This window comes from Abramis brama (genome assembly GCF_963993115.1).
Source record: "Abramis brama genome assembly, chromosome: 13".
NCBI classification, from domain to species: domain Eukaryota; kingdom Metazoa; phylum Chordata; class Actinopteri; order Cypriniformes; family Leuciscidae; genus Abramis; species Abramis brama.
Genome location: NC_139975.1, coordinates 14196301 through 14219820, shown reverse-complemented (window position 1 = coordinate 14219820; position 23520 = coordinate 14196301). Strand labels below are relative to the sequence as shown.

Below are 23520 nucleotides of genomic sequence, written 5' to 3'. Positions count from 1 at the left end.
TTGTTTTTCAAGCTGGCCTATCTCATTCGCTTTCTTTCATTCTTTTGTCTTTCTCTTCTTCTGTCTCTCACTCTCTTCTTCATGCCCATGTCTGCCTCTTTCTCCTACTTTCTTTTAACCGACTCCCTCATTATTTCCCACATGCCCCTTCTGCCTCTCTCCTTCTTTCACATTCTTTCTTTTCAGATAATGCAGAGAGACTGTACACAGTCTGACTGCTTGTTAACGTTCCATTCGTCTTTATTTTTCAGAGTTGATTTTCTTACGAATATAAAGACTGTTGGGAAAGTGCTACCTGTAATGTAAGAACTGCATTCCATCAAGTCATCATTGGCCGGCATGACAAGAGTCAGCAGCCAAGAGGAGGAGCCCTGCTGGCTCACCTGATGCTTATTGTACCGCAGAAGATATATACAGCATTGAAATTCAGGTCCAAGTGCAGTATAGCCGTGCCACCTCTAAGTCGGTAACCATCTGGCCTCGCACCAGTGACGCCACACCCTGTTTTGTTCTCACATCCCTATGGACACTTATAGTCTCCCTTTTTATTAGTATTTCAAGAGTTTTCACTCCCCACATGCCCAAAACAGCAGCTCTGGCCAACCATTGCAAAACATGGTGTAATACTGAGTAAAATTGACAGGCAGAGCGACACTGCATCTGAAATGGCAGCAGACCTTGCCTTGAATCGCAGCCAGACGGTGGGGAGGGGACATTTGTGATTGCTCATCTATATGCTGCGAAAGCTTACCTTAAAGAAATCATGAGTCACGCACTGAGACTCAGCAGTGGGGCGTATTCCTCAGTGAAAACCCTGAGATCACAAACAAGAAGAAAAACAGCACAGACTAATGTTCGACTCGAGTTGAGTCAAAAGAAGTTAGTGTGTCATTGGCGATGGAAGGCAACCGGTTGTGCCAGAGGGGTGGGTGGGATTGCGAAAGGCACAATGTGGGCAGTGTTGCTGTGGCTGAAGTTAATTGGATTTCCCTGGTGCCCACTCTTGGCCACATGCGGGGCCGTGACATTAAATGCCCTTATCTATGACAGAAGAATAAAACCAAGTACAGAGAAAGCCACTAGTCTTAAGAAGCCTTACTGGCAGTCCCCAGTCACCTCTTGTGCTCTTTCACAATTCTAGCTCAACTGGGGCAGAACTGGACTGCAGGGGTGGGCAGCTTGAGTTTGGCATGAAGAGTGACCCCAGAAAGTAGTAGGACACTTAGTCACACTTAAAAAGGTATGAATGTCATTCAAGAATATTAATCCAAGTGGCATCTGCTAACATGACATCTGCTATTATGCTAGGAAAACTAATTTTACTTTTCCTTTTCTTTTTATTTATTTTCGTGAATGTGCTCTACCATTCAGAAGTTTGGGATCAGTAAGATTTTTTTTTTAAAGAAATCAATATTTTTATCCAGTAGGGACATATTAAATTGATCAAAAGTGACAGTAAAGACATTTGTAATGCTGTTTTGGCGAGCATAAGATGCATCTTTCAAAAACATTAAAAATCTTATTGACCCTTACTGAAGTTCAACACAGGTGTTCAAGCAAAATAGCCCCTGGTCTTGCTTGAGGATCAGAAGCAAAGCCCACGAGAGGAGCTCTACATGGGAGCTAATGATCCCATAAAGGCCAGAGATTAAATTAGACATCTATCACCAATGCGAAATTGTGTAAGTGACAGCGTAGATTTGGATGGAGACATATTAGGCTGCCTTTTTAGAACTTTTGTGATGTTAATGTGACAAAAATTATGAGCAAGATTGCACATTATCCTTTAACAAAGGGCCTGAGCCCCCGCTGTGATGTTTGGCCCATTTGATTGTGTTGATCTCTAGTCTTGCAGTGCAGTGGCCCATTCCAGCCTACTCTTTAATGGATAGTGCATGAGAGCAGGGGAGCATCATTAAAAAAAACCATTTTGAGGCCTCCCTGTCTCCCATTAAACTTAACAGCCAGCCTCCCCCATTAGTTTTTATACTCCTTTTTAAGGGGTTGGGGGCAAGGGCCCTAAAACCATGAAGGTTAATTGGCTACCCAGAGGATGGAGTGATTGAGCTCAATCTCCTCTTTTTGGAAGCCTTGAAAACAGACCGTAGGGGCGGCATGTAGGAAAACAAAGTCTGTTGCAGTGGCACGCTCAGAATGCAAGCCACACTGCCTTTTTTTCCTCTGAGGAAAACGATTGCTTAAGCTCTGGGGAGAGCTGACCGCTTTGAGGGAAAGAAAAGAGGGTATTTGCACGTAAAAGGGTTGCTGAGGTTTTCTGCTTTGTGAAGCTGACATTATGCAGAGATAACGCCTTTGGGCAAAGTGGGGAGACTCCCAGGGTTTGGGGCCGTAACTGATCTCACTCACCAGTTCCTGTCTTTAATCTTTCATCAATAGCTGATAATCTGTCATTTTTATGCAGGAGGAAGCTGAACTAAATTTTAACCCACTGAGATCATCTGCAATGGAGTGAGTGAGGATGCAGTGAGGACAGAGGGATGAAGCAGTGACAAGATGAAGGCATCCCTGTGAACTCGGCCAGTCGTTTCCAACAGCACAGTCATTGCTTTGATGGTAGGTCTGCGTATGCATTTCAGCCGATCATTTATGTTTACACCAGGGCGAATGAATATACATCAGAGTGACAGGATACAGAAAGGGCAGCTGCCCAGGGTTTTAACCTTTTCGTAATGGCTGTAATTACCTCAGATGAGCAGAAGGCGTCATTTTAGTGTTACAATTCAGAAGTCGTAATACGGGAGAAATGCAATGCCAAAACGGGTTGTAAGATAAAACAGGAAATATAGCATGGGAAGGGAATGGAGGACGGCTTCTATTCACTCAAATGCATGCTGCATTAATAGGAAGGGGGTTAAAAGAGAAATTCTCGCACTGCCGCAGTGACAGAGCAGCCAGTTCTCCCTTGTATATTTTTCTCCACTCTCTTTTCTCGCTCACACTCCCCTCTCTCTTTTCTACCCAGCTGCAGTGATAAATGTCTCTTTGTATTCTGGACAGAAAACTGCCGGGTACAATGTACTTGTCAGAAGACAGCCGATTTTTTTCCCCTTTACCGCTGCAGAGTTTATTCGTAATCTTTCCTTGAGTGAGCGAACCCCGGCGGTTCTAGAAAAAAATGCAATACAAAATTGACATTTGCTCAAGTAAATAATGTGTGCAACAGATTATCCTGTTTGTATAAGCGTGGGTGTGTTTTGTGAGGGCAGTACGTTCTTTTAATCAGTGCGCATTTCGGTGTACGCGCGTGTAGTTTTGTCCGTAAGCGTGAATCAGGAATGTCCAGTTTTAGTGAAGCTAGTTGAGCAATTCTAATGGGAGTTAATGGAGTTGAGTCGGACTTGCTGTGGGTGCTGTGGGCTTCATGCCAGCAAGGATCTCATCCTGCCATCTATTAGACCAACTGCCTACAGATCAAGGCTCACTTTTTGGCAGCACTCGCCACACAGTCCAATCCAATCACTGTCAAACAGAGCGGCTGTGAGGATGAGGGCCTGGTTCAGCTTGGGATCGGTGCTGATGGGATTCTGCTGATTGGATAAATTTCCTAGTTCTCGGTATGTGATCTGCAATGTACGCGACCCCTACAGGATTCGACAATAAGGTTTTTTTTGTTTTTTTTTCTGCTGGTCCTGCTCATATATTCACTGACCCCAACACAAAAGAATTGTTCATTTTTAATTTAGTAATGTATTCTTATTTGTGTAATGTTTCTTTATTACATTAATGGGAATGTTTACACATCTGTTTTATGTATTAAAATATTTTTTTAATATATTTGTAATTATATTTTGTATTTTTCCTTTGACAAATGAAAATTTGCAACAAACTGGAAATGTATACAATGTAATAAAAAAAAATGAATGTAAAAGATCAGTGAATGCAAACTTTTCGGTGACAGCGCAGCACTGGCCTGAAAAGACAAGTAACGATCCCATCAACTGACCCAAAAATCTCTGACGCTGGCCAGTGCCATCCTTATTATTGAGCCCTGCTCTATCCCACCCGGGTAAAAGAATTTGGGACGGGATGCAAGCAATGCTTACTTTAAGATCCGGGCACCCCAGTAACAGTTGTTACGATGAGCCCATTACAGTCCAAGAGCCTTCTACTGGGATGGACTTTGTCTCACCTCACTATTAGTTACATTCCGGTTAGAGCACAGCTGGGGATGCAGCATGGTTAGCTTCATTTTCCCTTCTGCACCCTAGAGGATGCTTTGCCCCTGGGCTTTGTTACTTGTGGATTTTCATGACTGCGAGAGAGAGAGAGAGAGAGAGAGAGAGAGAGAGAGAGAGAGATGTGGGTTTGGATAAGGGCCACAAGTCAGGAAGGACCAGGAGTGTATGGAGCAGATGGACATGAGGATGAAAGGTGTGTGGCAAAGAAATCCAGCGTCGTTAAAGACAACTCTCCAAAAACAGATCAATCAGGATAGCACAATTTGGCACACTGCAGACAGCATGGCGCCGCGTTTCAGCTGACCTATCCATCTATCAGGCTAAAACCCTCACTCATTGCTTATCCTTTTGCACAGTCCCTCTCTCATTAACCCTTAGATGCAAACTTTTTCATTTCTCCTTCCTTTTAGTCTCCCAAATTGACTTGAGATTGAAGAGCAGCGGTTCTTTCTCACCGTGACTATCAAACAGCACATTACCTTGCCTTAATCTTCTCCTCTGTCGTGCACAAGGCCAATCTCTCAGCATTCCTATCTGCGCAGAATTGTACCCAGTTACATACGTGTTCAACAAACAATTGGGATTCAGCCTGTTTTCTGAGGAGATTATTAACACACAGTCGCAAGCATTGGTCCTGAATAGGCAATGGAATCCTGAGCCTTCTTTTCCTCACCGTCCCGCTCTCTTTCTCGCCTTCCGTGAATCAAAGCTAGGAATGTCTGGAAAATGAGCTGTCAACTGAGGGTTCACAATGAGATACATCAACCTCATTGCCAACCCTGGAAATAATGAACCGCTCCTTTTTTTCCCCCTCTGATTTGTTCAATAAGCTTCCCATAACAAGTGCAGAAAGATAAGAAGCCCCCTCTTGAGCTGATTAAACCCCGTTGCGAGTATTCAGAAGAAGGGTTTTGGAGATTGGGGGTTCAAGGCAGAGCAGTGCTATCAAGAGTTATGTGATTGTCTGAGATGTTTTCATGTTTTTGAGAGGAAGGCAAACCTTCAAAGAGAACGACCTCAAGGCCTACCTGCCAGAGTAGTGCGTGACAGCACTGAATAAAAACACGATTCATTTCCTCATTTGTACACAATGTTGTGAAGGTAACCGCTGGAGAGCTAAGCTATAACACCTTGCAGTAATACTCTGACACCTTATAGAAAGAAAAATGCTTTAATGCAGGAAAGTAAACAGCACATTTAAGAGGACGTTCACACAGGCACTCTATCTGTGCTATTTTTTTAATCGCTAGTCTATTTTACACATAGATGGACCAGGCCAAAAATCACGTTCTGTTCAAATCTGTTGGGCTCTGCCTAGCTTGTGTTTTTAAGACATGACATCACACACAGCCGATGTTCGGATATTTAAAAAACATCACACACAGCCGAATATGTGACATCTGTGACATCACACACAGCCGAATATTTAAAAAAAATATTTTAGTCTTTGACTTTTGATGTATATACAGAATCCTTTAAATTTTGTCAATATTTCATCATGACATTCATTATTTTATTCCGTTTTACTCGGACTATAATTTTAGTAAACAAAAATAATAAATGCAAAATTAAACCAAATAATTTAAAATGTTATTCATTTACATTTGAATATTTGAACAATAGTATTCTCTCTAGATTTGTCTACAAAATCTTTATTGAATTGTTAATGTTTCTTGTCATATTTTTGTCAACAGTTCGTTTTCCTTGAATTTTTAAAATTATTGTCATGATGTGCATTTGTCGTTTCATCTTCATTATCGTTGACAAAATTGAAACCCTTCATTAACGAGCATTTTCATCAGTAATTCCATTGACTAATTTAACACTGCACTTAGCCACTTTAAGGCAAAAATGTTTTTCATGACATTTTCATTAATTACATGCCATGCAAATGTAATTAAATGCAATAAGTCCAAATTATTTAACCATTTATTTATTTATTTATATACCTGTGTCTCATATCAGGCAGAAACTCAGTGAGACTTTAATGTCTGATTCATTCAAATGTTAATATTAGTTTTTAAGAGAAGTCAGCTGTCATGATGCACCCTTGAGGCTGCAGTTTAGTTCAGAGTCGAGAGAAAACCGCACTAGACTGTCAAAGACATAATTTCTCCTGCTCTCTGCTCCCTGCTTACCTGACTCGGAGTCCTCTCTCTGTCTTTCTCTGTTCCTGTCTTCATTTCGACATCTATCAGCATTTGCATTAGGTGATCAGAGACCCCCCCCCCCCCCCCCCCCCCACGCAAAAAAAAAAAAAAAAAATCCCACCTAAAGGTTTGGGGTGCAAAACCTGTTATTTATAGTTGTCAATTATTTTAATATGAGGAAAACTGGCAGGAAAGCTGAGCAGTACAGTGCGTAGACAGATCTTGCCAGTAACGTGTTGAAGAGAATGAGAGGGTGACCGAGGAGGAGGAGTTTGTGATGGGTGAGGGGGTCCATGGGGGGGTGATGGAGACAAAAAAGGAAACTCTTTTATCAATTTCATCAAAATCAATTAGAAGCCAGAGTCTACTGATGGGGTACTGGGTGGTGGAGGGAGTGTGAAATCCTGGGGCATGGGAGGAGATACAAGCCCGTGGGGACAGAGGAATTGATGAATAAAAGACTCCCGGGGTCGGGGACACTCTGAGTGGAACATGCTGGAACTCAGCAGCTGCAAATTGAGCTGCCAAAGCTCCTCAATCTCCTCTGGGGGTGGGAAAAAAAAGAGCGAGGAGAGGAATAGCTTAATGGTGACTGTCATTTTGTCTGGTGGGACTGGGAACTCTACAAATAGCCTTCAACCAAACCTCTGGCCTAGAACAAGCAAAATCAGCAGTCGATCCTTGAGATTCACAGATTTGTTTGGGCCCATACAAATGCTCTTGAAGGGATTTGGAAAGTAAATGCAGAAGTATTTTTCATGTTTATATGCTATTTCTATCAGGTACCATCATTCTCAAGAGTCTTTTGCTTGTAAACTGATGTATAATTCAACGCAGGGAGGCTTTAAACACAGAGGGAAGGGTTCAGTCAGCGACTGAGCACTGTAGGTAATTCTGCCCTAATTCTCTCATTAGTCTTGGCTCTTGACCACCACAGCCCTGCTACAGTAGCATTAGCACCATCTCCTACGCTTTCCTGTCAAGAACACACCATCTCCCGATAAGTGCAATGTTTTGTGCCATAGAAGCCTCTATAAATTGCCATATTCTTGAAAGAAAAGGAGTGCAAACTGCAGGACATAGACATAGATCCTGGTAATAGAATAAAAAGGCTATGAAGGAGGCACCCCTGAGGAAGTTTGTGTATTGCGTATTAAGAGACTGTAGTCCTAAGAGGGCTTTTTTTCTCCGTTCTCACACTAGATCTCACAATGGAAGATAAGTTGGGGAGGAGCCATTTTAAATCGGAGGTAACACTGTGTCCCTGGTGCAAACGTTAACTTTTCAAAGAGATGCGTGAATCATAAACATTTGCACTGCTAGGGAGCCTGGGGAACGAGACAGGAGGGAGCTTACTATCCCTCAACTTCCTGCCTCTGTTTGTTTCCAGGAAGAATGAGGGTAAAAAAACAACATAAAAACAAAAGCAAAAAGGGGAAACATAGGAGAGTCTTTATATCCAGACTCTCTGTTTATGTCCTTTGGCAATTGCAGTTTAAACTTGTTTCACTGTGCTAGAACAGTTAAAGGGTAGATCAGAGGTATTCCCACTACAGCTGCTATATGCCTTAGTGTCTTGGTGAATGAGTGTGTCTTTTGCCTAGCTGGAAATTCAGCCTTAGGTTGTTTTTTGGGGAATCTGGTGTAGCACCTTTTATGATACAAAATAAGGTAAAAGAGCCACTAAACGTGAGAATCTATCAGAACTTTCGGCAAACAGTCCACCTGAGATTTATGAAGCCATCTCATCCTGGGTTTGAGAGATTTAAATGTTTCAAGCCAATTTAGTCAGTAAGTCAGCTTTAGCAATATAATAAAGTGCAACAGTTCCTGCCCACATTTTAAGTAGCCTTGGCTCCAGATGTAGTTTCCCATACGGATTGTAGAGTTATAAGCCATGAACCAAACCAACAAGCAACGAGGTGAATCACAAAACGGCAGACTTTGAGGGAAAAATTTAATGAGGAGAAGAAACTACAATCCCATTAAGCATCGCAAATGACAATACAATAAAATAAAAATATGGAGAAATGTAAAACTATTCGTTTAAATAAATGTAAAACTATTCATCCTAATTTTGATTGATTTTATTTTTTAAAAAAATTGCAGAATAGTGGGTAATGTAGTTTTTCACTAGGTATTTTGCTGTTAAACATGGTTATTTAAAAAAATATATGTTTAAATTATGTGAGTTGATGGTTTCAACAAAAACAGAAAGTGACATGGATTTTTATTTCTGGAACCCAACAGTTGCAATTACAATTACAGAGATTGTAATGGCGGATTAATTCCATTATATTTCTGCATATGTAATGTCCATTGTCAGTTCATTTCATAATTATAAACGGGCTATGATACATCTGCGGCTATAGATTTTAAAGGACTCAAATGAAAGCCGTCTGTTCACTGCATTGCTTTCCATTGGGGTAAAGGGGCCAGTAACTGCTGCAGAATAATATGATAGAAGACATGCCTCAAAATGACAGTAGTATCTGATATTTGTCACCGTCTAATGGCTTTGGTTAAAACCGTTGACAGCGACGTTGAAGTGCTTGCTCATTTTGCTTGCTTGCTTTGCCTGCATATCTGCTATCCTTTATTTTCAATGTTTGCTTGCTCATGAGCAGATAAGAGCTTTGCTAATGATAAAATGGCTGACCTGGAAAAGCTTCATCTAGTTGTAACATTCTCTGTACATTTTTCTAGTTGTGTCCAATTATGTAAGTGCCGAGCTCGAGGGTATGTCAGAGTGCATTTTATGAGTCCTATACTGTATATTAATTTCTCTTACAGAGAGACGTCTACAACAGCTTAAACTGTAGTCATGAGACATACTAATTGTTCATTACACGTTGACAGGAAGTTGGCGGTGAAAGAAATGCAGAAAGATCTCCATCATGGAAACCCAGAGGCTTGTAATTCCTCTCAGTGGTTTCCATAGTGCAGACATAACATGGCTCAAACAAATTTACATATAAAAAATTTAAATGGAAGAATGTTTCCTCCCTCCGGTTGTCAAGTAGCCATACGTCGTGTGATTCATCTGGAGAACAAAGCGGTTAATTAGCCTGCTGGAATTAGCCATAGAGCACACGATCTGGACCAAATGAGATCTTAATTGGTTCACCTGCCAATTCTACATAATTCAGGCTCCTGCTTTACAGAGGGGAAAAAACACAATGAGGAAGAACAAGCTAAATTATTTTATAGCCGTTAACTCTGTCTTTTCTCATCCGTAGCTCTCTTATTAGGCTCTTCTTCTCTAAGCAAGACACCAAGATCTGTAAGCGGCAGTACTATGACTCAGACGCAGCCAGGCTTGATTTAGCGCATCACAGACGAGCCACAATGCCTGACGTTCTTTAAACTCCTATCTGAGCGACCGTCCTGCCGATTTTAATGACCATTTTTTATTTTAATAACGATTTTAATGATTCATCTCCCTCAGAAATGCTCCATTTTCTATTCAGCATTCAGCAAATGTCAAGCTCTCATTGTAATTCAGAAAATTGGTTGACTAATTTCCATCCGACAAGAATAGAGTTTTTCGCTATTGACTATTAGCGACTGCTAGAGGTGTTCAATTGTTCTAAATTACATAGATCAAAGGCTGATTGAGCATGACAACACAAAACAATCGGTGCAATAAAACCATTCGGAGTCCTCCTTTGGTCTTCTCCGCGCTTTGATTCTCAGCAGCGCTGCCATTCGTCGCTCTATAACTTTGTAGCATTGAGTGGCAGTAGCTGAGAGTGAACATGACCTCTTACTGACTCCTGCCATCATACCGGATGTCTTTAACGGCAGTCGGAAAAAAAAGAAACATCAACATTAATTCCCTGCTAAATGATCCACGTGAATTATGTATGAGGAGACTGCGTGATATGTAGATTTCCACCTTCAACCTTTGTCAGCCTAATTGCTGCCATTTAGGTCTGGATCTGAAGTGTAGCAGTCGACTGCAGACGTTGCTCACATCCATCAATAATGTTCTCGGGCTCGTATCAAAGACTCCAGGAAGAGAAGTGCTGCCTGTGCATTAGCGAGGCGCCTCTGGGCCAACTCTGCCTGCGAAGCTAAGTCTTGATTTTGTTTCTTCCTATATGCATTCAGCTAGTCAAGATCTTTCTGTCTTACCTTGGTCATGTAGCTGCGAGTTGTTGGGGGGTACGGTCATATTCAGTACGTCGTTGACAGCCGTGTCAGCGTAGTGCCCTCTCTGAACATCATGTTCGCTGTCGGTTTGGTCGCTCTCCTCGTGCCCGCTGTCCTTCAGACTGTTTCCTTCCATGTCCTTGAATGTTGACGTGCTACAGCCAGGTCAAGGAGAAAAGACAACAAAGAAGGATAGTGTTATTTAACTGTCAACTTTGGTTTCATCATTCACTCTCTCTTCACCCCTTGCTACCTTTATTTATCTTCCAGCCACACAGAGAGTGTAGCTGAAAATAGGTGTTTTTTTCTCAAATTCTTATATGCTGGGATAAAGGATCGGGGGTCAATGGCCTGCACTCACTGTGGCTGTGCAGAGCTCTTTTGTGTTGCTTTGGCTTTATATAGACTGTTTCAGAAATACGTCTGTTGATTGCAGTGGCATTTATGGGGTAGTTGACCCAAAAATGAAAACTCTGTCATCATTTACTCACCCTCATGTCAGACTCTCAAGCTCTGGCTTTCTCTCGTCTATGTAACATTCTCTCTAATGAAAGTAAATGAGGACTAGGGTTGTCAAAATCCAAATTGACTTAAAAAATACTTTTTTGTCTTTTTAAAACTTGATTGCCTTTTTTACTTTCATTGTATTGACACAGTTTTCTTAAAATCAAAAGTATAACATTATTTAATAGACCCGAACAAGTACTAACAATGAACAGTTTTATTTGTATTATCTGGCATTAATAATGATGAATAAATACTGTAACAAAGGTACTGCTCATTTTTATTTAGTTAAGGCATTAACCAGTGTTAACTAATGGAACCTGAGGGTGTGTAAAAAGAACTATCTCTCTAAAAAAGTATATTTATATTCATGTGAATCGTTAAATAAAACTGCACAGACACAGATATCTTGTATAACACCCCTGCATACAGATGAGCCATCAATATTTATGGTTCATTTTCCTGGAAGAGAAATACTTTAGAATTTTGACAAAAGCTACGATTCTTTTATTGCATAGTTGTTGTTTTTTTACGTAAACATTTTATTTAGGAAAACCTATGTTGGTCACATAAACCCCTGGATGTTTAAAGAAAGAGGTTTAATAATTTGAGCAAACTGCTTTCCCTCTTTACCCACATTATATGACTTGATAAAGTGAGAGGGGTAGAAATAAAATAAAAAGCTGCCAAGAGACAGCTGCAGTGAACAAGCCTGATTTCCCTTAATTTGATAGTTAGCCCAGTGGAACACATTCAGCCTCTGAAGCAACAGAGGATCAGAAACGCATGCATACACATACACACACTGACATACATAGACAAAAGTATCTCTGCAGCCTCTTCTAAGGAGAAAGAGAGGAGGGAGAGAGGGATTCTAGCAATGTCACTGCAATGGTGGTAGTGCAGCCTCTGATTTTATCAGTCTAATTGCACCTGTCCCAGTCTGTGCGCCCACAGGCTCCAGAGGGGATTTCTTTGTAGTGTTGCAGAGCCAAACAGTCGACACTTGAATACTCTTTGTTTATGTAAACATAGGCAGTGCTTTTTTAGAAGATAAAATTGCTGTAATTGGTTTGAAAAATGCGGTACTGAGGTACACCGGAATGTTTTTTTGCTCCAGGTAAAAGAGGCATTACAGTCCCTGTGCACATCCGTAGCAGCCAGGGCCCCAGGCGGCCAAGGACCTTCATTAGGGACGTCTGCATGCCAATGCTCCATGCCAGTCAATAGCCTCCTTTTAGGTGAACTGAGGAATGCTAGCCAAGTCCTGCCAGTACAAAGGATCTATTGTCCTTGCTCTTTTCTTCCACAGTACGAAATAACGTTACCTTTTCCTTATCTCCGTGGCCTTACAAAGCCCTCCTTGTGTGCACTGAGGAAGAATCCTTTGGAATTCCGGGATTAAAATTCATGTAGATTTAGCTATCAGATTAACATCTACACAGATGTAGCTTAACCGCCCAAGCCTCCTCCGCTCTGGGCTACAGTTTTACTATTCTCTAACATGTAATATGTATACACGTTTGCAGGGATTTGATGGAATTATTCATATAAAAAAAAGTTTGATGAGGATGTGCTAAATCTCTTACAATACTGAATTATTAAAGCTTAACACTGGCCATTTATAAACATTCTGAGCATTAATATCTTGCCTATACGATATGTGACCAACCCTAAGACTTTATTTTTGGTTATTTTTAATGAAAAATGGCATCTTAAACGGGCCATATCGTAAGTTTTTGTTGTTGTTAGATAAAGAGTGTTGTAATTTTGTACTGTACTGTAATTGAATGTCCACCCATTGAAACTAATATGCAAAAACATTTCATTCCTAAATATCTGACACTTGGTACACCCAGTTGACGTGATAAAAAGCAGAATATATACTATAATACTTGTTTTGCTCATTGCACAGGCAAATAGGATGTTTAGCATAATACAAAAGAAAATATGAAAACAAGCTATGATCTGACCGCTTTAAGAACGCATCAAAATAAGTTAGATAAGTTAATCGGATTGCTTTATAAAGACATACCTTTTAATTAGGTGTGCTCTGCTGTTTACATAACTGGAGTCAATGGAATAATTCTCCGTCTGGGGGAAAGAGACAGAATTAAAGAGGGAGAGAGAGAGAAAGAAAGAGAGAGAGAGAGAGAGGGAACAAAAATGAATTTAATTATGCAGCAACCAAAATAATGTCACCAGTAATTGCCTTTCAATATAAATGTTATTTTACACAAAGACTCTAGTTAGCTGCCTGGGCTTTCAAAGGCAAACTCCCCCATTCTCTTTCTAAGCACATGTGGCCTGTTCTGCTGCAGTGAGTCTGCTCCTGTCGTCACTCCTCCAGCCTCCCCCACCCAAAAAACATCCTTAGTCAGACCACACTCTTCAAAATGTCATTAAGCCAGACTGGGGAATAGAGGAGTGGTGTTGGGGGTTAGAGAAGAAAGTTTCCTCTCTTCGAGTGCTGCTTTTCCTCACAACACTTTTGAGGATGCTAATGTGGAAATATCAAAGAAATAAATATACAGAGGGAAGAAATTAAGAGCGTGCCAGGGGATTTTTTTAACTTTGCAATTGCAGATGAAAAGGCCTCAATGATCTGCATTTGATGACTCTTTGACCCACATTGAGAAAGAGACTTCAGAGTCTTCTGGAAGGCAGCACTTTCTAAATAAATGACTAAAAGTACACAGTAGAACTGGGTGATATATTTATTGAGTGTTCGCAGTATATTTGTGGCGGTATTGCTAGTGTTGTGGAATTAAATCAACATCATGAATAATGCAAATACTTCAATGCACTTCATATTTGGTCATTAAATTTTGTAAACAGCATGACTAATTTCACAATCCTCTTTGACTTGTGACTTGCAGGAATTAGAGTGTTGAGAAAGACCTGTTCCTAAGTCTTGTTGGTAAGTTCAATTAATTGACTAATGAATACTTTAAACTGTTCGTTTCAGTGAATCGGAAATCTAGCCCCTGGTTTCACAGACAAGGCTTAAGCCTAGTGTGCCTGTTTGATGCTTGATGATTGAGATACTTGCACTGACATATCTTAAAATATGTTTCTAAGACATTGTTTATAAAAGCTACTTAAATGTCCTAATGGAACTAAGGCTTAATCCTGGCTTAATCTAAGCCCTGTTTGCGAAACCAGGCCTAGATTCAACGATTCATTTGCTTGGTGAAAAAGTGTCCACATGGCATTTTTCATATTGAAAATGATTAGTATAAACATATATGCAGCTTAATATCACTGTAAATGGCTGTTGCTTAATTGGTGCATAAAAATATTATGTTATATAATATTAAAATATTATGTTAATTTAGTGGAAAAACTGGCTGTTTTCCTGTTTGGATTAAACATTTTGAATCTAACTGGTTACTATTGATGCATGTATTTTCCATGGGGAGAAACCTGCCTCTAAGATTCAACTTCAGCTCATTCTAAACTGAGATGGAAAATATTCAATGGCTTCCTTCCAGGGGTATGTCTAGCCATCAGCCCCTCTGACAACAGCAGTCACCCAGACGATAAGAAGGTTAATGCAGACAGTGCAACAAGACCAATGATTATGCCGCCAGCCAGGGACCTCCACACTAGCTGCTGGGAGACAGATACAAGCTATCATAATCACAGATGGAATAACTCTGCATAAAGATCTATGATCCCAAAAATATGCCAATTTCCTTCATCTGTGTACATCACCAGTGACTAGGAGATCCCTACAGCGCAAGTAGTGCATGTCAACAACTACATAAGTGACATGTTATGCAGGATTAATTTCACAATGGATTTATTGGATCCTACTTCTGGAAACATACTTTTACTGGTTTTTAATATTTTTTATATTATATTATATTTAGCAACAGCAGCATGCGTAGCAGATTTAGCCTGCCAAGACCAAATACATTAACGTGATTGTCATGATTGAATTCATTTTAACAATATAAATTTTTAAATAAAATATGTCATATCTTTAGAGGCCTGTTATATATATTCAAATAAAATAAAATAAAAAGAATCTTGTTTTTCTAGTGTAGTAATGCTCATCACTGTCCACCTCAGATCTTCTTCCATCTCCAGTCAATAAGCTGCTGCTTACTGCCTCACCTCCACACATCTTAATTACCTCCACACATTATAATGGTTTAATTACAAGTGACGGGTGACCAGGCGTCTAATTGAGATGTTTGGGCTGGTGAAATCTGTACCCACTGAAGGTTAACGTTCTCATTTATGTGTGTGTGTGACGGTGAGGGTGAGTGGGGGGGTGGGGGGGGTGGGGGGGTGGGGGGGGGGGGGGGTGTTGCCTGTGTGGGTGTTTGCTATGTTTCTAATTAAACCTTAAGTCATTGTAATCACAGAGATCATTTGTAAAAAGCCATTTTAATTAACATTATATTAGCAGACTTCAATTTGGAACATACTCTTGTTTGTTCTCGTTGTAGCTCACAAGTTAGTTATTTGCCTCTTTGTTCTTGTCAGGGCTGACTCCATTCATATCAAAGTAACAGGCATGAGCAAATATTTCAGAACTGAGGTATACTGTATATCTAAATATATACATATACACACACACCTCAGTTCTGAAATATTTGCTATATAGATAGATAGATAGGGGTAGGTAGGTGTGTGTGTGTGTGTGTGTGTGTGTGTGAGTGTGTGTGTGTGTGTGTGTTTTATGCCACCTGTGCTCTACTTTAGTCCCTGTGAGAACTCATTACAGAACCTTTCCATCTCTACAGTCGTCCACAAAAGTACTAATGAATAGCAATGGACTAAGTAACAAGGGGAAAGCTTCATTAAAAAAGACAGTATACAAATTTCCGAATGATGTGCCTCTATGTGGCCGGCCCATAATTGGTTCTGAGCGGCATTATCCAGATCTCTGCTGGGAGAGCGAGAGTCCGTCCTACTTGTGTATCTACACATACGAAGCTATGCTCTCTCCTCGGCCACGGCACTTAAAACAAATGAGAGCACTGTTGAAACGCAGTTACACTGCACGGATCACTAACCCTTTTACGAGAAGAGTCACTGTCGATGATGCAGGCTCCGTCATCTCAGCAGATTTCCTTCTGTTGACATTTTGATCCCTCCGCTTATATCAGAATGGGCTAATTGGAGTAATAGCTTCAGTTATGCAAATGCAGCTGCTGTTCCATAGTGCATCTCACTGCTGGAGATTACGAAATGCGCTTCAGTACTGTATTCAAGCAGATATCAACACGTTCTTTGAAGAACGTGATAGATAAGTGCCATTATTCCACAACAAAAGCATCTATTGATGTGTGGTGATGATTCACTAATGGATCATGATAATTAGTAAGCTTCCCTCAAAAAGTGATATCAGTTGTATTCCGCAATGTTCTTGTGTTTTTCATTAATTCAGGTTGATGGCCAGAGGGCATTTAAGAGGCGCCCTTGGCCCTTAGAGGTCTTTATGCCAGAGAGCTTCCATGCATTAGCGGCAATCTTCCTGTAAAGTAATGTACTGTATGCCTACACCACTGACCGCCATCAAATCATAAGGACTATCAATATTTCTTTCACAGAGGTTGGGTTTCAGGCTCGGAGATGAGGGTTGTTTAAACTACAGACGAGCTGCCACAAATGGCTACTTAATCAGGTTCTACAATGTGTTGTTATGATCCGAGCGGCCCCAGTTTGGCGGCCAGTGTCACCCTATCCCTGTAATTATTGTTGTGTTTCTTCCCACATACTTAAGGGTCTGGTGGGGCAAATCGCACCTTAAGAGCTCTGTGAGCGAAGGCGGAAAGGCCGGAGAGGAAAGTAATGGAAAGGGGGCGGTAAACGAGACCTTCAGAGAGCTAGGCGACACCCTAACCTAATTTCTCTCTCTCTCTCTCTCTCTCTCTCACTCTCTCTCTCTCTCTCTCTCTCTCTCTCTCCAACCTGCAGCCTCTAACCCCAAGCAAACTCTTCCAACTTCAGCTAGTGGAGAGGAAAAGCAATCTCCTCGCTTAGTTGCCGCTGTGAGATTTGATTTGCCTTCTTCCCAGCGTGACAATTGGTTCCATAGTCCGGATGCGAGAGCGTTCATTGTACAGAGGCCAGATGCAACGAGCGAGCGGAGCAGGAGTTCTTCAGGTGGCAAAAAAATGGGAAAATAACATACTTGTCACACCTCTGCTGCAATTTATGTATTATCTCTTCTGAGACTGATACATCAGCCTGTACTTGCATTTACACATGCAAATTATGCACTAATTCAAACTGCACGCCAGAACAGCAATTAATAATTATCAGACTGTACCCTTGTTTTCACCACCGTAGATAAAATGCCCATTAAATTAATTCCAGGACACAAAACTAGTTAAATTAAAGCTCAAAGTATTTTTTATTTTTTTTCATTTTAGGTAGTGGTTGGGGATAAAAATAAAAAAAAAAGAGAGAGAGAGTCTTAAAGATCAAGCGAGTCCCCTTTTCTTCTTCTGAACTCCACTAAAGTTCAGATGCTCCTACTATGTCATAGTCAGAGGTGGAAAAGCATATTCTCCTCTAAATACCAATGCTGCGGCTAATTAAGATTATTTTTTTATATATTAAAAAAAACACCATTATGTATTACATGAACTAAAAAAAACAATATGAAGGATTGACTCATTTTAATAGCAGTTTGGTGCTCGCAGTTATTTGAAAGCTGACTCTTCAGTCATCTTAAAGCTTATTTACACAGTCCCAAGAGTGCTGGGAGGAAATCGGCACTCATAATGAGTACTGTTGTTTATTCACCTCCATCCACAAGGAGCTTACCGAAGAGAGGTTATCATGAGGCAAAGGCAGGTAGTGCATAGTGCATTAAAAAATGGCAAAACTGGAGACAGACTTTGTTGAGCAGGGCTTAGTGATAGGAGCAGAAATGAGCCTGTAGCAAGGGTGGCATTTTCCACGGAGGCTTAGGAGATGTCTATATGTCTACAAATGTATTGCTGCAGTGAGGCTGCAGAGAAATTACGTGTGAGCCGTTTGACTGTGTGAATGGAACAGGGGAGTCTCTCACCCGCCGGCATATTGAAAGCCAATCTCAACATGGAGTCGCTCTGCACAGACATCACACACTCTTCCTTTTACTTCTATGACATGCAGGCCTTCCTTTACTTTTATTTTCATTGTTTTCTTGCCTCCTACTCCCTTGAAGCCTTCTATTTTCACCCCACCATCTTTTCGGTGGGTCTGCAGCATCTCTAAGCCGCTCGTCTCCTTCCACGCGGCACCCGTGACGACAGGAACGGACCACAGCAGCTTCATCTTCGCACCTGGTAGGAGTGGATTTATCCTTCCTTCCCCAGCTCAGAGAAACACAGCGCTCCTCAGCCCGGTGTTAGGTTGCCAACCCCTGATTATAGAATTTCCCATAGATCCTCTGCCATCTGCTAGATTATAGATTCCCCCCCCAGATTCTCTTCCAGACTGTGTGAGCCCTAGGGGGGGCTCGACAGTATAAAGGGAGGTGAAGGAGCGCCTCAGGCTCACCCTGACATCGGGATGAGATTACGTTTTCTATTTCTGCCTCTTCGGCAGGAACCGTGATGAATATGAGGACTTGTTGATGTTTAATAGCAGCCGGCTACCTACAAACACAAATTATAACGAATCAATCGCTACGGGAGCCCATGTGACAAATAAGCTGCCATATCCCCGAGATCATTCCACTTCATCACCTGTCAATTCACACTCAACTCAGTTTGGCCCGTTGCAAATCCATCTTATTATGAAAGGGAGCCATTTTCGAGGATAAACGCTTTTGGAGCTTTAAACTGGCTGTATGGTGTTCAGTTGTTTAAAAAAAAAACACCTAGTGGGTTCAAAGTGATTTGTATTTTCAAAAAACAACTTCACAAAAAATACGTAAAGGAATCATTTTTAAGCCCGTATCCTGCAGTAACCTTCGCACATTCGGCATCGCATTATTCCACTAACTAAAGCATTTCTCCATGGGGACGAAACAGTGTGTTACTAATGAGTAAACACAATACACTTCCCTACCTCATTCATTCAGCGTTGCTTTTCCTGTGAAGTGTAGTAGATATATTCCTTTAAGAAAACAATCACAAAGCTCTTATAAACAACCAAAGCAGAAATGGCTATTTCCTAGCTCAACAGCTGCACCGTTAACAGAGAAGGGAAAAAGAAAATGCCCTTCTGTTTGATCCTGTAAAAGACTCAATCTACATATGCTAAGGGCTATAGGCTCCATTCAGTTTGTGTGTGATTAATTATGCATACATTAATAGCAGCTATGTTAATAATTCATAAGGTCATCATATGTCAGAACTCTGCCTTTTTGTGATGAAAAGATTTAAATAACCTTTCCTATCATGCATATCTGCATTCCTGCAAGGAGGGTCATTCTGTTGAGTCGTTTGCTAACGTTAGGCCACATTCCTACTGTGACACTCCTTTCTGATCTACTGTACATGTGAGAGTGTGTGTGCGTACTTTGATATTTCTCTTTTACAAGAACACTTGGGTTTGTTGTTGGCCTGTGGTGTTTGGGAATTGATCAGATACTCTGTCCACTATAAATAGCTCTTTGGATGTTACAATATCCTTCTCAACCCGTTGTCTGTGTCTGTGTGTGTTTCGAAGAATTCACAATCTGCTTGGATGCTTTACAGGAAGCATACTGGTCATAATAGAAGAAAAGTGTGTGTGTAATTGTGGTGGTGTGTGGGTGGGGGGCCTTGGCTATCATATTGCATTTTCAAAGGACAATTTAGCCATAGAAACTAATGAAACTCGCAGAACTTGTAGAAGTCACTCCAATGGAATGTTATTCTATTTCAAATGCTTAGACTAAAAGGCATTCACTCTTTTTATTCAAAAGGCTCCTCGCATCCACCTGGCGTCACCAGGGATGGAAAAGGAGAGTCACCTGGATGATAGATAATAGCAGGATGTACAAACCTGTGTCGGTTCACTTTCCTTCAGATAAAAGGATGTGACGCACAGGTTATTGAGGTACAGTCTTTATTTTCCTACTAAATTAGTAGAATTTTCTTTTAATTGTGGCTCTTAGTATTTTTAGGAAATCTATCATGACTACATTACTATTCTAAAGATTGTGGTTAGTAATTTTTTGTGTATATACTCACCAAGTGAAATATTATAACCATTTAAAATAACTGTTTTCTATTTCATTATATTTTAAAATGCAATTCATTCCTGTGATGGCAAAGCTGAATTTTCAGCATCATTACTCCGGTCTTCAGAGCCACATGATCCTTCAGAAATGATCTAATATGCTGATTTGGTGCTCCAGAATGATCGGAATATGACAAAAACATGTATCCTATTATTATAATTGTTGAAAACAGTTAAGTATTCTTTCATCCAACAGAATTCAACAGAACAGCATTTGTTTAAAAAATTAATATTTTGTAAAAATGTAAAAGTCTTTACTGTCATTTTTGATCGATTTGATGCATCCTAGCTTAATAAAATTATTAATTTCTTTTAAAAATCTTACTGACAAACTTTTGAACAGTACAAATTAATCATGAATATTTTAAAGTATAAATATATGATAATCATATACATTAATTTTCAAACAATTATTGTAATCTAAATACTTAAACAGCTCTGTCTGTATCATCTAGCATTTTTAGTGGTTCTAGTTAATTTGCTCATATTAGGTTTGCTCATATTAGATAGATAGATAGATAGATAGATAGATAGATAGATAGATAGATAGATAGATATTTTTACACCATAGTCATGCATCTTTCTGTTTCTCTCTCCCTCACAGACACACTCGCTAATACACACAGAGACTCATTCGACAGGCGTGAGCGGACATGAGCGATGTGAACACCTTTACATCAGTGTAATATCCAGCACTGGGCTCCAGCAGGGAGTGCCGACTCATCCATTCTGGATGCTGCTTTTGTTATGAGTGTAAATCATATATCCGCTTGACACTTTGATCCAAAATAATGACATAGTATCTAGAGGTATGTTCTCCCAAATATCTGTCAACGTACTGAGATATCTAACAGACCCCCCATCCCCCCCACACACTTTCAGCCCATTTGCCTCCCCCGCCGAAAGCCCGGCACCTTTTTCACAATGACAAGGCACAAAAGCATCTTTCCAGGATTCTTTTTTTTTTCCCCTGTGGATGGAAATTTGCAGCAACTCATTACAGACTCTTAGTCTCCCCGGATATACTCCCTGTCTGTCTCTGCCTCAAGTGCACTTTCTCTTTCCTCACTCTGTCTTTTCATTTCTCTCTTTTCCCCCTTTCTAAGATGGATTGAGCCAGCCTCCTTATTGACATCTCCTTATTGACATCCCTAACAGATGAGATGCGGGGAGATGCAATGTGCAAACAGGAAGCGGTGCGAACTTCATCATCTTTCACTAATCCCTCCAACCTTCCCCACTTATTCAAACAAACAATGTTTACTGCATACTTGGCTTCGGATCCTGGGCTCCAGAGCGACAGTGTAGCAGTTAGCACACGGTCTAGACATTTTAAGGTGATGCTAATACGGATGACAGATTCAAGCCTCTCTCTCTTTCCACTATGTAACAATCTAACTGTGGTTCTCATAAGGAGTTCTAAAAATCATTCACTTCTTCACATTTAAATCAGCCGCTTTAACAATACTTTCTTTCTCTTTATACTGTATGTTGTTGAGGATTTTATTCCTCATCCTCATCTTTCTTTCTTTTTAAAATGCATTCAATGCGAAAAAGTTAATATTCATAATGTTAAAAAAAGAAAGGAAAATTAAAGACTTTAAATGTACCTGCCCTTTTAATACTGTTGGCTCCTTTATTTCTTAACGTTTTTGGATTTTAATCCATTTTTGGACAAAATTATCTGCTAAATAATGTATTTGTATTTTTTTTTATTACATTCTGTAACAATGTTTTGCTCTGTTTTTCTAGCAAAAAAAGCACATCCATTGCAATTAAAGACTGCGAAGATGCAAAAATCAACCCCCGCCTTTTCTCCAAGCTCTTGTTGCAGTTTATGCCCTTATGCACTTTACCACCTTACTAAGCGTTGCTGGATGACAGACGTAGTAGTGGCTGGGCGCTAATGCCCTAATGGACAGATGGGAGGATAACAACTCAACTGTAATCATAACAAGCTTGACCCAATCAGCACAATTCATGATGCAATACTATAAGAGTACACATAGGAACACATCTGCTCCTAATATTTGAAATGGCCTTTTTTAGCAGCTGTCAGCATCGGGATTGAGAGCGACACTTTACCTTGCCACACATCAGTGGCTCATCTGTAGACCAATGAGCAGATGTTCATCAGGGTGCTGACAGTCTGCCATCACCACTCCACAACATCATCCCCTCACACCATTGCGTTGTGCGTTACACGAGGGACTGTCTTTCAATTAGCGATTTGCTTCAAAACATTCCCCCAACTACACCACAACACTTATTTAACACCCTTCCCTTCACTCCTTTAACACTGTACAAACAAATAAATCCACATAAGCAGCAACACACTTTACATGCGTGCTGACAGGCTCACACCCTTGTTTTACATTCCCACATCCTGGGCCTGACCACATGTGCACGCACACACACTCTCCTAAGTGGGCCAGTAGGGGTGCTGCTCTGCTCCAGCTCCCAGAGAGAGCGGAGCAGCTTGTGGGCTTGCTGTGGCGAGGAGGGCCAGATGCTGCGGGCTTGACCCCACGCCGTCACAGCAGCTGAAACACACCAGGATTATCTGTGCTGACTTTCTTTAATTTAATTTGTATTAGACCATCTTTAGGGCCAAACAGGTTTGGGGGGAGGAGAGCATGGTAGGGGGTTGTGGACAACAACAAAAAACAACAGCATACGGATGGCACATCACCCCCTCTGTGCTTCAAACATCTGCATTTGCGCTGTTAAAGATCAGATTTGTATTTGGCATTGTGCCGGTATAATGAGAGTAATAGCACACCTTGTGTCACATTATTGTCACCAAGACTTCCTTGAAATAAAGAGCTGAAATAATTTGGCTTGCACCGTAAACAATGTGTGGTAATTGTCTCTTATCAAAGACGTCAGAGTGCATTCATGTGCATGCACACGTGGGTGTGCTTGTGTATTTTTGCTTTTGCGCAGCAGTTTTCAAAGCCTGACATATCTTAAGGCTCACTGTGTCTGTACAGATTCAGATGTGTTGGTTTGTCTTTGTGTCAAGAGCAGTGGCGAACCATTTCATTCATCTTTTGTCATTCGGCTACTCCTGATTAGCGGGCAATTTTATTCCTTGCAGGCTAATAAAAAATGTGATATCCTATAGAGCTGGACTCTTTTCATTTATTCAGAGGGCTCCAACTGCGGCCTTTCCATTTAATCTACATTATGTTTTTCAAAAGCAAAGTGGTGAAATCCCTCTGCAGTTGGACAATTTAAGCTTCAAAACCCAATACTTAACTGGGATTCAAGCTAAGCTTGGCGAAAATGGGTCCGCCTCCGTATGCACAGCGTAGCTGTATCTCTAATTT

At 40.7% G+C, this 23520-nt stretch overlaps 1 protein-coding gene across 4 annotated transcripts in view; it reads right to left on the bottom strand.

Annotated features, from left to right (window-relative positions):
• The window catches only part of pcdh19 (protocadherin 19), a 57514-nt gene that overhangs the window by 12540 nt on the left and 21454 nt on the right, over positions 1-23520 (bottom strand). For all 4 annotated transcript variants that reach the window (XM_084132531.1, XM_084132533.1, XM_084132532.1 and 1 more), the window contains exons 3-4: positions 13044-13102; positions 10487-10659 (exon numbers count right to left, since the gene is read on the bottom strand). In XM_084132531.1, coding sequence (XP_083988657.1) covers positions 10487-10659; positions 13044-13102 — 232 coding nt within the window. The remainder of the gene's footprint in view (positions 1-10486; positions 10660-13043; positions 13103-23520) is intronic.